The 14890-nt window shown below is 38.4% G+C and overlaps 1 protein-coding gene across 8 annotated transcripts in view; it reads left to right on the forward strand.

The window, feature by feature from the left end:
- Window positions 1–14890, forward strand: part of kndc1 (kinase non-catalytic C-lobe domain containing 1) — a 354394-nt gene that overhangs the window by 163278 nt on the left and 176226 nt on the right. For all 8 annotated transcript variants that reach the window (XR_006314907.2, XR_015760947.1, XR_006314906.2 and 5 more), the window contains 6 exons: window positions 4160–4253; window positions 5552–5649; window positions 7667–7881; window positions 10485–10601; window positions 13563–13710; window positions 14568–14750. Coding sequence is in view for 4 of the 8 variants with exons in the window: in XM_043712540.2 (XP_043568475.2) it covers window positions 4160–4253; window positions 5552–5649; window positions 7667–7881; window positions 10485–10601; window positions 13563–13710; window positions 14568–14750 (855 nt within the window). In the remaining 4 variants the exon portion in view is untranslated. The remainder of the gene's footprint in view (window positions 1–4159; window positions 4254–5551; window positions 5650–7666; window positions 7882–10484; window positions 10602–13562; window positions 13711–14567; window positions 14751–14890) is intronic.

Genomic DNA, 14890 nt, shown 5'->3' on the forward strand with positions numbered 1-14890 from the left:
GAGGGAAATTGAGAAACAAATTTGTAAGGAGATCTCATTTTTCATAAGAATAATAGGGTGGTTATGATAGGGGATATTAACTTTCCAAACATAGACTAGGACTAGCATAATGTTAAGATGGAGACAAATTTGTTAAGTGTACACAAGAACATTTTCTGATTCAGTATGTGGATGTACCTACTAGAGAAGGTGCAAAACCTGACCTACTCTTGGGAACTAAAACAGGGCAGGGTCACTGATGTGTCAGTGGGGGAGCACTTTGGGGCCAGCAGCTATAATTCTGTTAGTTTTATAATAGTGATGGAAAAGCATAGCCAAGATCCAAATGTTTAAGCTTGAAATTGGAGGAAGGCTAATTTTGATGACATTAGGCAAGAACATTCAAAAGCTGACTGGGAGCAAATGTTTGCAGGTAAAGGGATGGCTGGAAAATGAGAAGCCTTCAGAAATGAGGTAGCGAGAGTCCACAGACAGTATATTCCTGTCAGGGTGAAAGGAAAGGCTGGTAGGTGTAGGGAATGCTGGATAACTAAAGAAATTGAGGGTTCAGTTAAGAAAAAGGAGTACGGGTATGGAATGAGCTGCCAGAGGAAGTGGTGGAGGTTGGTACAATTGCAACATTTAAGAGGCATTTGGATGGGTATATGAATAGGAAGGGTTTGGAGGGATATGGGCCAGATGCTGGCAGGTGGGACTAGATTGGGTTGGGATATCTGGTCGGCATGGACAGATTGGACCGAAGGGTCTGTTTCCATGCTGTACATCTCCATGGCTCTATGCCTCTATACGTAAGGTATACGTAAGATATAGACTAGATAGATCGAATGAATCCTTAGAAGAGTATAAAGGCATTAGGAGTATACTTAAGAGGGAAATCAGGAGGGCAAAAAGGGGACATGAGGTAGCTTTGGCAAATAGAGTTAAACCAAAGAGTTTTTACAAATACATTAAGGACAAAAGGGTAACGAGGGAGAGAATAGGGCCCCTCAGGGATCAGCAAGGCAGCCTTTGTATGGAGCCGCAAGAGATGGGAGAGATACGAAACAAATATTTTGCATTGGTGTTTACTGTGGAAAAGGACATGGAAGAAATAGAATGTAGGGAAATAGATGGTGACATCTTGAAAAATGTCCATATTACAGAGGAGGAAATGCTGGAGATCTTGAAACACATAAAAGTGGATAAATCCCAGGACCTGATCAGGTGTACCCTGTGGGAAGTGGTTGCTCACCCCCTTGCTGAGATATTTGTATCATTGATAGTCATAAGTGAGGTGCCGGAAGAGTGGAGGTTGGCTAAGATGGTGCCACTGTTTAAGAAGGGTGGTACAGACAAGCCAGGGAACTATAGACAGTGAGCCTGGCATCAGTGGTGGGCAAGTTGTTGGAGGGAATCCTTAAGGATAGGATATACATATATTTGGAAGGGCAAGCACTGATTAGGGATAGTCAACATGGCTTTATGCATGGGAAATCATGTCTCACAAACTTGATTGCAGCAAAGAGGATTGATGAGGGCAGAATGGTGGATGTGATCTATATGGAGTCCAGTAAGGGTTTTGACAAGGCTTCCCCATGGGAGACTGATTAGCAAGGTTAGATTTCATGTAATACAGGGAGAACTAGCTATTTGGATACAAAACTGGCTCAAAGGTAGAAGACAGAGGGTGGTGTGGAGGGTTGTTTGTCAGACTGGAGGCCTGTGACCAGTGGAGTGCCACAAGGATTGGTGCTGGGTCCACTACTTTTCGTCATTTATATAAATGATTTGCATATGAGCTTAAGAGGTGTAGTTAGTAAGTTGGCAGATGACACCAAAATTGGAGATGTTGTGGACAGCGAAGAGGGTTACCTCAGATTACAATGGGATCTTGATCAGATGGCCAATGGGCTGAAAAGTGGCAGATGAGGTTTAATTTAGATAAATACAAGGTGCTGCATTTTGGGAAAGCAAATCTTAGCAGGACTTATGCACTTAATGGTAAGGTCCTAGGGAATGTTGTGGAACAAAGAGACCTTGAAGTGGAGGTTCATTGCTCCTTGAAAGTAGAGTCACGAGTAGATGGTGTTTGGTATGATATGGATCAGAGTATTGAGTATTGAAGTTAGGAGGTCATGTTGCGGTTGTAAAGGACATTGATTAGGCCACTTTTGGAATTATGTGCAATTCTGGTCTCCTTCCTATTGGAAGGATGTTGTGAAACTTGAAAGGGTTCAGAAAAGATTTACAGGGATGTTGCGAGGGTTGGAGGATTTGAGCTAAAGGGAGAGGTTGAATAGGCTGGGGCTATTTTCCCTAGGGTGTCGGAGGCTGAGGAGTGACCATATGAATGTTTATAAAATAATGAGGGGCGTGGATAAGATAAATAGACAAAGTCTCTTCCCTGGGGTGGAGTTGTCCAGAACTAGAGTGTATAGGTTTAAATTAAGAGGGGAATGGTATGAAAGCGACCTGAGGGGCAACGTTTTCACGCAGAGGGTGGTGTGTGTATGGCATGAGCTGCCAGAGGAAGTGGTGGAGGCTGGTACAATTACAACATTTAAGAGGCATTTGGATGGGTATATGAATAGGAAAGGTTTGGAGGGATATGGGCCAGATGCTGGCAGGTGGGACTAGATTTAGTTGGGATATCTGGTCGGCATGGACAGGGTTGGACTGAAGGGTCTGTTTCCGTGCTGTACATCTCTATGACTCTATGAGTGACCTACCCACAGGGTCTAACCCCATGGTCTTCCCTCCTCTCTGACCTTTCCATCAGGGTTTCCATTCCCCTATCCCCACCATACCTCCCTACCCATGTGACAGTCTTGGTCCTGAACTCTGAGACTTAGAACCTGCAGACTGCATGTCATTTAGTGTTCGACACGGCTGTTGCTGGCACTGTTGGACTTGAGGAGCTGTACATTGGAAACAGCACTTTCAATCCAATGTCAATTAAAAGTCCCCTTTTCTATTTGTGTGTTGTTCACATTCTGAGGAGAACTGTGGAGGTTGAGCAATGGCATCTTATGAAAGTGTTGAACTTCAGGAGGAATTTGAACCTGAAGAAAGAATTCTGGGGTTTGTGACTGTGACCAAGATCCTGCAACACTGCTACAATGGAAGGAGAGAAGAATGTACCATATATTACTGTGGGATAGGTTAGAGGATGATAGCAAAGATTCAAGGACTGAAGAAATCTTAAAAAAAGGAAAAGTGAGGCTGGAGAATTTGAAGTCAGTGCTACAAGAGGTTTGTGACAATATCAATTCGAGGTGAACAAGACTTTATGCTGGAACAGATGCAGGCAAATGAATTAGAGTTGTGTTTCGGAGCCAATGTATGGACATGTTGAGTGCAAATAAACTGATGATTAGTTAATGACACAGGATATGGTAAGGTAGACAATCATAAAGTTTCAGATGTGCAGGTATCTGGGTGTCAAATTAGATCTTAAATTTGAAACTTAAGGTCCAGCAGGAAAGTAATATGTGATAAACAGTAGGAAACTTCCTTTCCCAATTTTGAACTGATACAACAAAACCTGGTGGGGTTTGGGGTCAGTACTAATGACGCTAGATGCTACTGTCTTCCAACTGTACTGCCACCTGTGCTGGTCGGTGGGATCGCACCATCTCATTGATTGTGATGAATGTAGTCTGAGATGTTGGTAGTGCAATATAATTCAAACTACCTTGTGCTGTTGCCTGTAGGACAGCTCTGCCAAATGTTTGCAAAGGATGTAGGTAAGGCAAACTTTGCAGAGTATACTGCTCTGTGTAGGCCTTTGTTGCAGTGGGTTTTGTTGTTATTTGACTTTCTGTAGCAGGTTGGTACAACTGGTTGGTTTGCTGGGCCACTTCAAAGGGCTGTAACTGTCCCTCACACTGTTGTGTGTCTGGAGTCATATTTAGGTTAAATTTTCTTTCTCAAAGAATTTAGTGAACCAAATTGGGCATTTATGACTATCTGCAGGTTTCATGCTGATCTTTACACATCTTATTCCTGACTTATTTAAGTTAATTTTAATTCACCCAGTTGCCTGTGAGATTTGAATTTAAATCTCTGGACCATTATCATTGCCTCTGGATTACCGCGAAGACACTGTTCCTGATAGCTGTAATGCAAAGGATTTTCGTTTACTTTTTGAAGTTAAACTGACCTTATTTTGGTTTCACAGGAAATTGAACAACAATTGATGATGGAGTCTAAGAATTTTCGAAAAACTAAAAACTTCTACCAGAAACTCCAACAACAGGAAAAAAGAAACAAAGGTTAATATGGTACATTTGGTTTTTTTATGTTATTTGTGCATAGGAGGCAGGTGTACTGACTGGCAAACATTTATTGCCTATTCCTAATTGCACAAGGGGACAATGAATTATTATTTAAATAAAACCAGTGGGTAGGTTTATGGGTAAAGACAGGAGATTGGCACTAAGGTAAAATGCTCCACAAGTTGGCACAGATGCAGTGGTTTGATTGGCCTCCTGTGCACCTTCACAATTCTGTGATTCTAATTACCCTTGAGAAGCTGGGTGTGAAGGTAGACCCACAATGTGTGAGGAAGAAAACTGTGGGCTTCTGTATCAGCAACATTGAAGGAATGGTGATATCATTCCAAGTCAGGATGATGTGTGAGTTGAAGAGGAACTTGCAGCTAGTTGGTGTTCCCATGCATCTGTGCCTTTGTCATTCTAGGTGGTGGAGATTGGAGGTTTGGCAGAAGCTGTCAAAGGGGCATTGGTGTGCAGTACACCTTGTAGTTGGTGCACATTGCTGCCACGGTGCATTGGTGGGGAAAGGAATGAATGTTGAAGTGGTTTGCCAATCAAAGGCTGTTCATCCTGGATGGTGTACCAGTTCCTTGAGTATTACTGCAGTTGCACTTATCCAGGCAAGTGGAAGTCATTCCCACACCCTCTTGACTTGAGCCTTGAATATATTGGACAGGTTGGCCAGTGTCGAGAGATGAGTTCCTTAACCTGCTTTTGTAGCCTTTTTCCTATGTTTTCCCCTTTCAACCTTGAGGCATGCATACCGTGAGGCAGCTATTTGTCTCTAGTATGGGGAGTGTTTACACAGATTTATGCTACCAAACATACAGTTTAGAATTGTTTTCTCTTTCTTTCATAGGATGTTTTTTGTAGATTTTCAGAGAGTCTGTATTAGATTTGAGTTTGGTCAATTTACCAGTGTGTCCACTTGAACAATTACAGTTGTTTTTAATCAACTCCACTCCTTCAACAGGTAATTAAACCAGCTCAAGTGCATAAGTCCCTGACAGTGCTACCTTCCATAAATAAAATGGCTTGCCAAGCATAGTTATGGAGATTTGCCCTCCAGAATCAGATTGAGGCCTGACTTTAGTTACTTGGTCACTGTTGGGTCACTGCAAAATGAAAACTTCTTGATGTTAGTGGAAAATTGGTACTAGCATGTCGTCCTCAACTCATGGCACCATATTGAGTTTGCTGAAAAGATATGCAAATCTTTGTCCCTAACGCTTTCATTGGTTGACTTGGCTTATTTGCTGTATATTTACAATGTAACATTACATTTTAATTTAAAGGAATTGATGCAAAGGTGGTGCTGCCCAAACTGAAGCAACAGCTTGAAGAAATGAAGCTGAAAATGGAGTTCCTTGAGCTGGCAAAGAAGTATATTGAGGTATATTCAATGATAAAAGTCTAATGAAGGCTATATCAATGGGAACTATATTTGTTAAGCATACCGTGAAGTCAATATTTTTTCTGTTATTATTTATGAACAAAGTTTTATAGATTGTATATATGTAGCTTAAAGTATCACAGATTGTGTTCTTACATTTATTGCAGAACCCACACATCTCCACATAATCTCTAACACATGTACATAACCAGCATGAAGTTGTCACCTATTTGAATGCACTACTGCAAACATCTTTATATTACAAAAAACACCCTGACCTTGGGAGCCACAGTTGTTTAAGGATGACTTTACACTCAGGAGTATCAGCTTCCTCAAATTCTCTTCACATTTCTCTTGCCCGCTCATATTCCATAAACCATCCTCTGTGAGCTCATGCCCATTATCACTCATGACCACCCAACTTCTTATTGGCCCTTAGGCTAATGGACTGTATGTTCTTCCCCTCTCCATCACCATTGTCCTCCTGTGTTTCAAAGCTACTGCTATTCTTCCCTACTTGCCATTTGACCCATTACATCTATAAATTAGCCCCATTTCTAATCTTTTAGTCTTAATATCAATGAACATCCATATCCGTCTCTCCCACAACTCTCAGTTTGACTCTCTAATCATTAATGTCACAAAACACAACAATAAGAATAAAAATAATGAATAAACCAAAGTCACAGATAACTTTCCCAATAATCATGGTGCATTATCTCTCCACAACCTCCTCTGGACCCTTCAACATGGTCAACCATAACATTCCCACCTAAAGCCTATCTTTGATTGTCTAGCTTGATAGGAGCAGCTTTTTATTTTTACCCATCCATAAGTTTTTCCAGCAATTAATATTTCCAATTCCTATCCTATCATCTCAGGAATGCTCTGTGATTCTATCTTTTCCACCCATACCCCCACCCTTCTCCTCTTCCTCTGTGTTACCCATTGGTGTGTTCAGTGCAGATATGGGGTTAGCTTTTTTTTATTTAGGCTGACAGTACGGGTCTGAAAAAGAAAATACTTGATTGGGTACTTGATTAAGTACCCACCCACTGTGGTAAGATCATAAGGAATTTGTCAGAGTAAAGAAGGATTCTTTGTGAGACAGAACTGGGGCTAGCGTGCTCCCAACAATCTCAGTCATAATGTAAGTCATATTAATGTAACAATAAATTATTGCATGAATTTAATAAACTTTGTATTGTTTACTCAACTAGACTCTTCTACTTAGATAAGAAAAGTGAATTTTCTAATGCATATTCAGGTTTGAAGGAACCCACTTAGAACAATTCACAGTTCAGTCACTCAACCACTCTTTTTGATCCCTCCAGCTCCTCTGTGTTACAAGACTACTTGACTGACGTCCTGTCTTGTGTGAGTTGTAAAATTAGACATTGTGAAGACCAAAGTGATTGTCTTTGGACCTGAGGAAAACTTCATACCTTCACAACTGCTTCTGTCCTCTTTCCCTCCCTTGTCCCTCAGGTTCAACCATAATGTTTACAAACTCAACATAATATCCCCATTCAACCAAATATCTATTCATCAAAAAAGTCACCTTAAAGTTCTGCAGCATCACCCTCTTCTGCCCTAATTCAGCCAATCTGCCACTCATTTTCGCTTTTGTCAATATCATGCTCAATTATTCAAATACACTGCTGAATTCTGATCCGACATCCTCTGTAATGGAGCCATGGTACTAATTATTTCACTGTGAACAGGAGACAAGCTGTATGTTGCTTTTTAAGCTCCTCTGACATATCACCATTTTACTGAATAAAAAACTGTCAGCATGGTTTCCTAAAGGGGTCCTTGTTTCACTCATGCTTTTGAATGAATGGTTGCAGACCTGAAACATTAACTCTGTTTCTTTTTTTCACAGATGTTAAGTAATATCTGCTGAGTAATTCTAGAATTTTCTGTTTTTGGTTTCAAATTTCCAGCAACGTGTATATTTTGTTTTTGTTGTAACAGATGTCATTGTTCATCTCAATAGTAATTTTGGTCTCTCTAGATATTGCAAATGGAGCAATGGGGCCTGAACTCCTCTGTTCTTCCTTCACTGGTCATCTCCTCATTCCAGTCAGAGACATTAAATCTCAGATCAACTGATAGCAATTCCTTCCTCACCTTCCACTCTTTGAAAGGTGATCAGAGCCAAAGCAAGGACAGAACACAAATACTTCAGGCTGGAACAGCAGTGGGGCTGATGGCAAACCTCTATAGCAGGTGAATAGCACGTAGCAAAGAATATCAAATCATATTAAATATAATTGCAAAGTTAAAAAGGTAAGAATTTGTATTTGCAAGACCATTTATGACCATTGGAATACTGCCACCTGTAAGTTGCTCTCCAAGCTGTCACCATCCTGACTTTGAAAAATATTATCATTCCATCACTGTCACTGTTTGAAAGCCTTGGAATTCCCTCCCTAATGGCATTATGAGTCTACCTACACCAAGTGGACTACAGCAGTTCAAGAAGGGACCTCACCACCACTTTCTCAAGGGCATCTAGAGACTGGCAATAAAATGCTGGCCAGTCAGCGATACCCACATCCCACACGTGAATAAAGAAAATTCATCATTTTAATTAATTATCCATCTCATTAAATCTTATTAAATGCCTTGTTAGATGAACAGAATGTGTGTTGTACTAAATTTACTTGAGCAGTATATAATATAAAAAACACTAGTAGCTATTTTATGATAACGCAGAGCTATCCCAACTTTGAAAAAGCCCATTTAAATAGAAATATAATTTTCCTTTAACACAAGTAAAATTTAATGAGAAGTGAAAATGTAATTAATGATGCCTTTAAATTACAGAGCTACAGTTTGTGCTACTGTAACTTTGCAAGTGAAAACTCAATAGCGGAGTTCAGATATTGAGAGACTGGGTGTTATAGACATTTCAGTGCTGGGCCTGCCTCTTTGTCTGTTGCTTGCAGGTGATTAATATATGTGCTTCAGCATTGTGAAGTGTGGTAGTATTTCAGTTACTTGTTGTTATATAAATGAGCAGCTCTTAGAAGATCAATGTCTAAACTGTGATGTGTGTAATTACTGGTTCATTATTATATAGTATACACAATATAGAACTCGGGCATTCAACCCAACAGATCCATGCCAAGCACCACAGGCACCTCCTTCCCCACCAGTGGTATTTATGATTTTGATTTTGCCATGGAAACAGTTTGATATTTTAATTAATTACTTCTGGGAGTTTTCAGAGTATTTAATTTTGACAAATGTTATGCTTGCTTTGTTTGACTTCATAGAATAATGAATACCTGGATAATTAAGATTGTTTAACCAATCCTACTTCTTGTAAATTTTTTTAAAAATTATTAATAAAATTAGACATCAGATTTTCAGTCATGGACTTGGAAACATACTGGAGAAAAAAATTATTAAATGTTTTGTTGAAGGTAATTTACAAACACTTCTAATTTGATACTCCAAATAAGCTTCACTATCGTCTGATTATGCCCAATAACAAAAAGTTATCTTCTGTGAACAGGTGTTACATTGCACCTTGCAGTTTGTTCTGTTACCCTGATGCACTTGTATAGTACAATCTGCCTGTAAAGCAAGTAAGACAATACGTTTCACTGTTCCTCAGTAAATGTGACAGTAATAACTCAAATCTAATCAAATTATCTCAATCAGTTGCCAGCATTAGCTTTTTATCAAGAAAACTGTACACCAGAAGTTTACAATTTGCTTGAGTAGAAATTTAACAAAGTAACTTTAACTTTATTTTAAGAGTTAATAGATCTCAAGATAGCTTCCACTAACACAATGTTAAAACAATCTTAAGCCGATATTTTGACAACTTTTTACAATCATGTTGCTGAGGATGTCTGGTATAGTTTCCATTTCGAAATTAATTGTAAATCCAAATAACATCTCAATGGTACCCACTTTCCTCATTTCTTTGTTTGTAAACCATTCTCTTGTGACTACCTGAATACAGTAGTGGTCTATTATTGAGGATCCATCAAGATGTTAGCATCTGTATTGTCAGCAATGCCTGTTTACTATTAAATGCAAGGTTGACACTTTTACTATACTTAATGCTTAAAAGGAAAAGGCTTTGAAGAGAGAAATTTACTTTTTGCATTGACATGTAGCAATTTTGTTTTAGAAATCATGAAGAATAGACTTTCAGTTTTGTGACATAATCTCATAAAAGAAGTAAAAAATGACAAAGAACTGCAGATGCTGGAAATCAGAAACAAAATCAGAAATTGCGGTTAAAAACTCAGCAGATCTGGCAGCATCTATGGAGAAAGGCAGGGTTAATGTTTGGGGTCCAATGACCCTTCTTCAGAATGGGTTCTGAAGTTCTGAAGAAGGGTCACTGGACCTGAGATGTTAACTGTGCATTCTCTCCACAGATGTTAGCAGACCTGCTGAGATTTTCCAGCAATTTCTGATTTTGTTTCTCAAAAAGAAACATTTCCTTGATATAAGTTATCTATTTGCAGGGGAAGGCCTGAATTTAAAGTAAGAAAGCTTAATGATTTGTTTTTTTTTTCAGATAGAAGTTTCGATGCTTCAATCTCATCTATATTTAGTTATAAACTAATTATGTGTAGAACGTGGTTAGGATTAATTCCAAATGCAGACTACAATTTCCATTGTTCAGTAATAGGTAATTTAATTATATAAGGTGTATCAGAAAGATTTATTTTGATTTCTACGTAGGAGGAAACAGTAGATTCTTATTTGTCTGGGAAAGGCATTTTCAATTTGTGCAACAGCGTTTTTTCTTTGCTTTTGCATATTGTAATGTGTATATTTAACAGATGTTGTTAATTTTGCAGTAATGCAGTAATAGAAGGCTACGTCCAGCAGTTTTTTTATACTTTTCGTTATTTCACATCACCTTGTGAATTTCTTCAGTTTCTGGAAGATAGATTCAGCAGTGTCATTGATATCAGGTATTGTATAAATCACAGCATACCTCTCTCTCTCAGTTCTCTTCCATTTACTGTTGCCATGTATGTTTTTATACTGTATTAGAAAGTGTCTTAACTTAGTCAAATTAAGTGATGTGATTCTAGCTGTTAACATTGACTTCAAATTTGACAATATGATCAAAATATCTCAAAATGATCCTTTAGACTTGATTTGGAAGTCTCAGTGAACTTTTTAAAATGGGATGATGATGTATAAGCTTCACCTGCACATCCAACATATCTTACATATGCCTCTAGGAAAGGCCAGGATGTGATTTACACAGAATAGAAATCCAAATTCAGATCATTTCAGCTTAGTGCTGTGTTCAAGCAGGACTCTTTTATTTTCTGTTCCAAGGGAGCTAATCCACAGAATCGGTGTAATAAATTAATGGTACAGATATAAATACTCTTGAAGGATGAAAAAATATTTGTTTAAGCATCAGGCGCTTAGGCTTTACAAACCCACTGCTCTTTAAACATAAAACTCTCTGTGTAAGTTATAAAGAAAACTTTGCTAGGGTACTTTGATTGACAGGCCATCTGGTGTAAGTTAAAAATGTATGTGTTAATACAGTTTCATTAAAGGACTTTGCTAACATTTCCAAATGGCTATTATCATTGTTACCGTCATAATTATTATGACGATTATTATATTTAATTGAGAATGTTTGACTGTGTTTCAAAGTCTACTATTATTTTAGCTGGGTGTTCTGAGTTTACAGTGTGATTCACAGTTGAAAGTGCTATTACAAAATTTTGTTGTGGGGTCAGATGTGTTTTGTTTACACAGGATTAACCGCTTGAGGTTTAAGAGCTTTGAATAAGATTCATGATTATAATTATTCTCAAGTGTGTATGTATGAGAGTATTGGATCATTAGAATTTTTTAGTGGAGCTCTATGATTCATGAGTTCTGCTATGTAGGATCCTGGGAGTGATTGTGAAGATGAAAAGACGCATTTGAGGGAATTTGGGGACTGAGTGATTCGGCATGAATGGAGTATAGGAGAGCACTGAGGTGAGAGAGGCTGTACTAGGGGTGAGGTCTAGAGAGCTTCACTGTTTTTTTAAAAAAAACTGGAACAAAGGCTCAGAGTATCAAAGCAGATCTTCTAAGTAATTGACTTCAACACTTGCCCTCCCTAGTAGTGCCGATGGTCTCCTTCTGGGGTCAGCTAACCCAACTCAATACAACTTTGCCACAACAGAGTGAAATTTGGGGCATTTTAAACCAAGGTTGGACTGCAAAATTGAGAAATTTCCCAGTTTGAGCTACCCACCTCAGTAGAAAAAGCCCAGCACAATTTTCTTTTCAATTTTTGGGATGGAGTGATAACTACGTTAGAATTATTTGTTATTTGTTATTTTGGATGGAACTATAGAGATAGAATGTACAGAAGTTCATGTTTTTCATATCAGATTGCACTAGTTGTTTTAATATGTACATACACATATATATCTCATAGACTGTTGCTTAGTAAATCAGTGCTATAAAATTATACCTATTGCTATCCTAAGGGAACTCATTCATGACAACAGTCGCAATGTCACAAAACCTGCAGGTAGAAGATCAACATATCAATGAAGAAGAGTTAGTTCATAACTAAAGATGCAGCTATTTTTCAGTGTCACTGTAAAATAGAGCGCTATCAAAAATCACGCTGTAACTCTGAATTTAGGACAAGATCTTATTTTAAATGAAGCTGTGTTGTACCCTGTGGGCTTAATACCACAATGTACCACTATTGACAATATTATACTTCTGTGATATAGTGGGTTTAGACTTGAAATTACTTGTCTAAATGACTTTAACAAGGCATTGACAAGTAACTACATAACTGGTTGTTGAGTAAAGGGAATCAGGGAGAGCTGGCTAATTGGATACAAAATTGGCTTGACAGTAGAAGACGGATGGTTATTTTTCAGACTGGAGGCCTGTGACCAGAGATTTTGGGTACCGCTTCATAGCTCCTTGAAAGTGGAGTCACAGGCAGAGAGAGTAGTGAAGAAAGCTTTTGACATGCTTGTTTTCATCATTCAAGGCATTGAGTATAGGAATTGGGACATTTTGTTGCAGCCGTGCAAAATGTTGGTGGGGCCACATTTGGAGTACTGTGTGAAATTCTGGTTATTAAACTAGAAAGAGTGCAGAAAAGATTTACTAGAATGCTATCTGGATTGGAAGGTTTGTTATAAGCAGAGGTTGAATAGACTGGAATTTTTTTTCTGTGAAGCGTGGGAGACTGAGAGGTGACATTCATACAGGTATAAAATCATGAGAGGCATAGATAAGGCAGATAGCCAACAGTTTTCCCCATGGTAGGGGAGTCTAAAACTAAAGGGCATTGGTTTATGATGAGAGGGAAGTGATACAAAAGGGTCCAGAGGGGCAATATTTTCATACAAAGGGTCGTGAGTGTCTGGAATGGGCTGCGAGAGGTAGTGGTGGAAGCGAGTACTGTTTTGTCATTTAAGAAACATTTAGACGGGTACATGGATGGGATATGTATGGAGGAATACACACTAACTGCAGGCAAATGGGACTAGTTTAATTGTGAAAATTTGGTGACTTGGGCAAGTTGGGCTGAAGGGCCTGTTTCGGTGCTGTAAACCTCTATGACTTACCATACAGCTCCAGAGAGGTATTAGGCTTTGGAAATCACTTAGCCCAGCAAATTGAAATATCCTTTTTGCTAATTGTGGGAACTTTGACACTCAGCATTTACCTTTAAAATATTCAAAATTTGTAAGCCTGTATCAGAGCTTTCTCTTAACATCCAAAATGTGATTCAGTGACAAGCATAAAATATGTATTGAATTATTCAGTTCTTATCCTTTAGATTTTTGTAGATGTCATGATGTCATGTCTGCACTTTTACTAATTTTAATCCAATATTTTTACACAAGAATAGGTAATCTGAATTATTTTTACAATTTCAGTGCGAATCAAAGAAATTCATCTGACTCCATAAATGTGTATAACCGAAGTTTAGATCTACTGCAGGCCTGGATTGAAGAATGTTACTATGTAGACTTTGCAGAAGATACTGAAGTTTTAAACAAGCTAGAAACTTTTATTTCCTCAAAGGTAATTCTGAACCCAGCTGGAATAATTAAACCACCAAAAGGCATTCACTAACAAATATGCACAAATGTGGGATCATTTCTTAGAGATTGGGCATGCAGTGAATGATAATATTGAAACATTCAGCAATCATATACTGAATTCACACATTCTTGACCTCAGAAGGACCCATATTATTCCCTAAGGCCAGTATGCTGAATGAAATTCTGAAGAGTGCAAGTGAACCCTGCTGGGATGGCAGCTTTGGGATAGGATATGGTACTGTACCTTGAAAGATTGAAGATGGAAGGAATTTGTTTTTTAATGCTGACACAAGAGTCAGCTGGAGCCTCAACCTGCTGGTTTCTGGATGGGAAAGCCCTGAGAAGAGGAAGGTTCCACCAGTGCTGACAAACTGTGGTGCAAGATGAAAGCCTGAATGCACCCTTTGTCATACAATCACCAGCTCCCTCTATTTGGATTATGTGCCCCAAACCCCTCCATTCTCAAGCCCTGGTGGCATCATTGTTGAGTGGCACTGGGGGGTTCAATCGCAACATAGTTACCATGAGCATAACTGATTCATTTAGGACTGTTGTCTTTATATCTATAATAAACTTAACAATTGTTATGTGTCTTTTGTCTGCATAATACAATATATATGCAGAGTTTCATTGATAAAACAGGAGCAATGAAACAGCAGTGGAAATCATACTACCACATTATACACTCAATAATTTTAATGAATAGACTTCATTAAATCAGAGATTGAGTATGAATCCCAAAGATACAAAACTATGGTTAATTATGCAACATGGATCATTGAAGAGCTGAATAATAATAAATATTAAATTGACTTAATATGATCTTTCTTTTAAAAGGTTATTCTATATGACAGTCGAGGAGAATATTTAATAAATTTACTTCAAAGCTTCTCTGAGAAAGAAAAAGCCCATAATCCACTGTATGACAGCATCATGTTCGAGGATTTGTGGAATGAGGAGGACAACCAGTCAGTTCATTCAATGTTCAAAAAGGTTTTGGATGAAGATATTTCTCGAAAGGTATGGCACTCCTTTTTAATTGAAGATAAACAATGTATTAGGAACCATTCCTCATTGTTGTACCTAGGAAACATACCTCTTCTCCGTGCTTTGGAATTGAATAACTAGTGTGTTGTTTTGCTTTTTTCAACTATGTTATT

Source organism: Chiloscyllium plagiosum, unplaced genomic scaffold (genome assembly GCF_037043375.1).
Source record: "Chiloscyllium plagiosum isolate Xiang-an unplaced genomic scaffold, Cpla_swu_hap1 HiC_scaffold_22, whole genome shotgun sequence".
NCBI lineage: Eukaryota > Metazoa > Chordata > Chondrichthyes > Orectolobiformes > Hemiscylliidae > Chiloscyllium > Chiloscyllium plagiosum.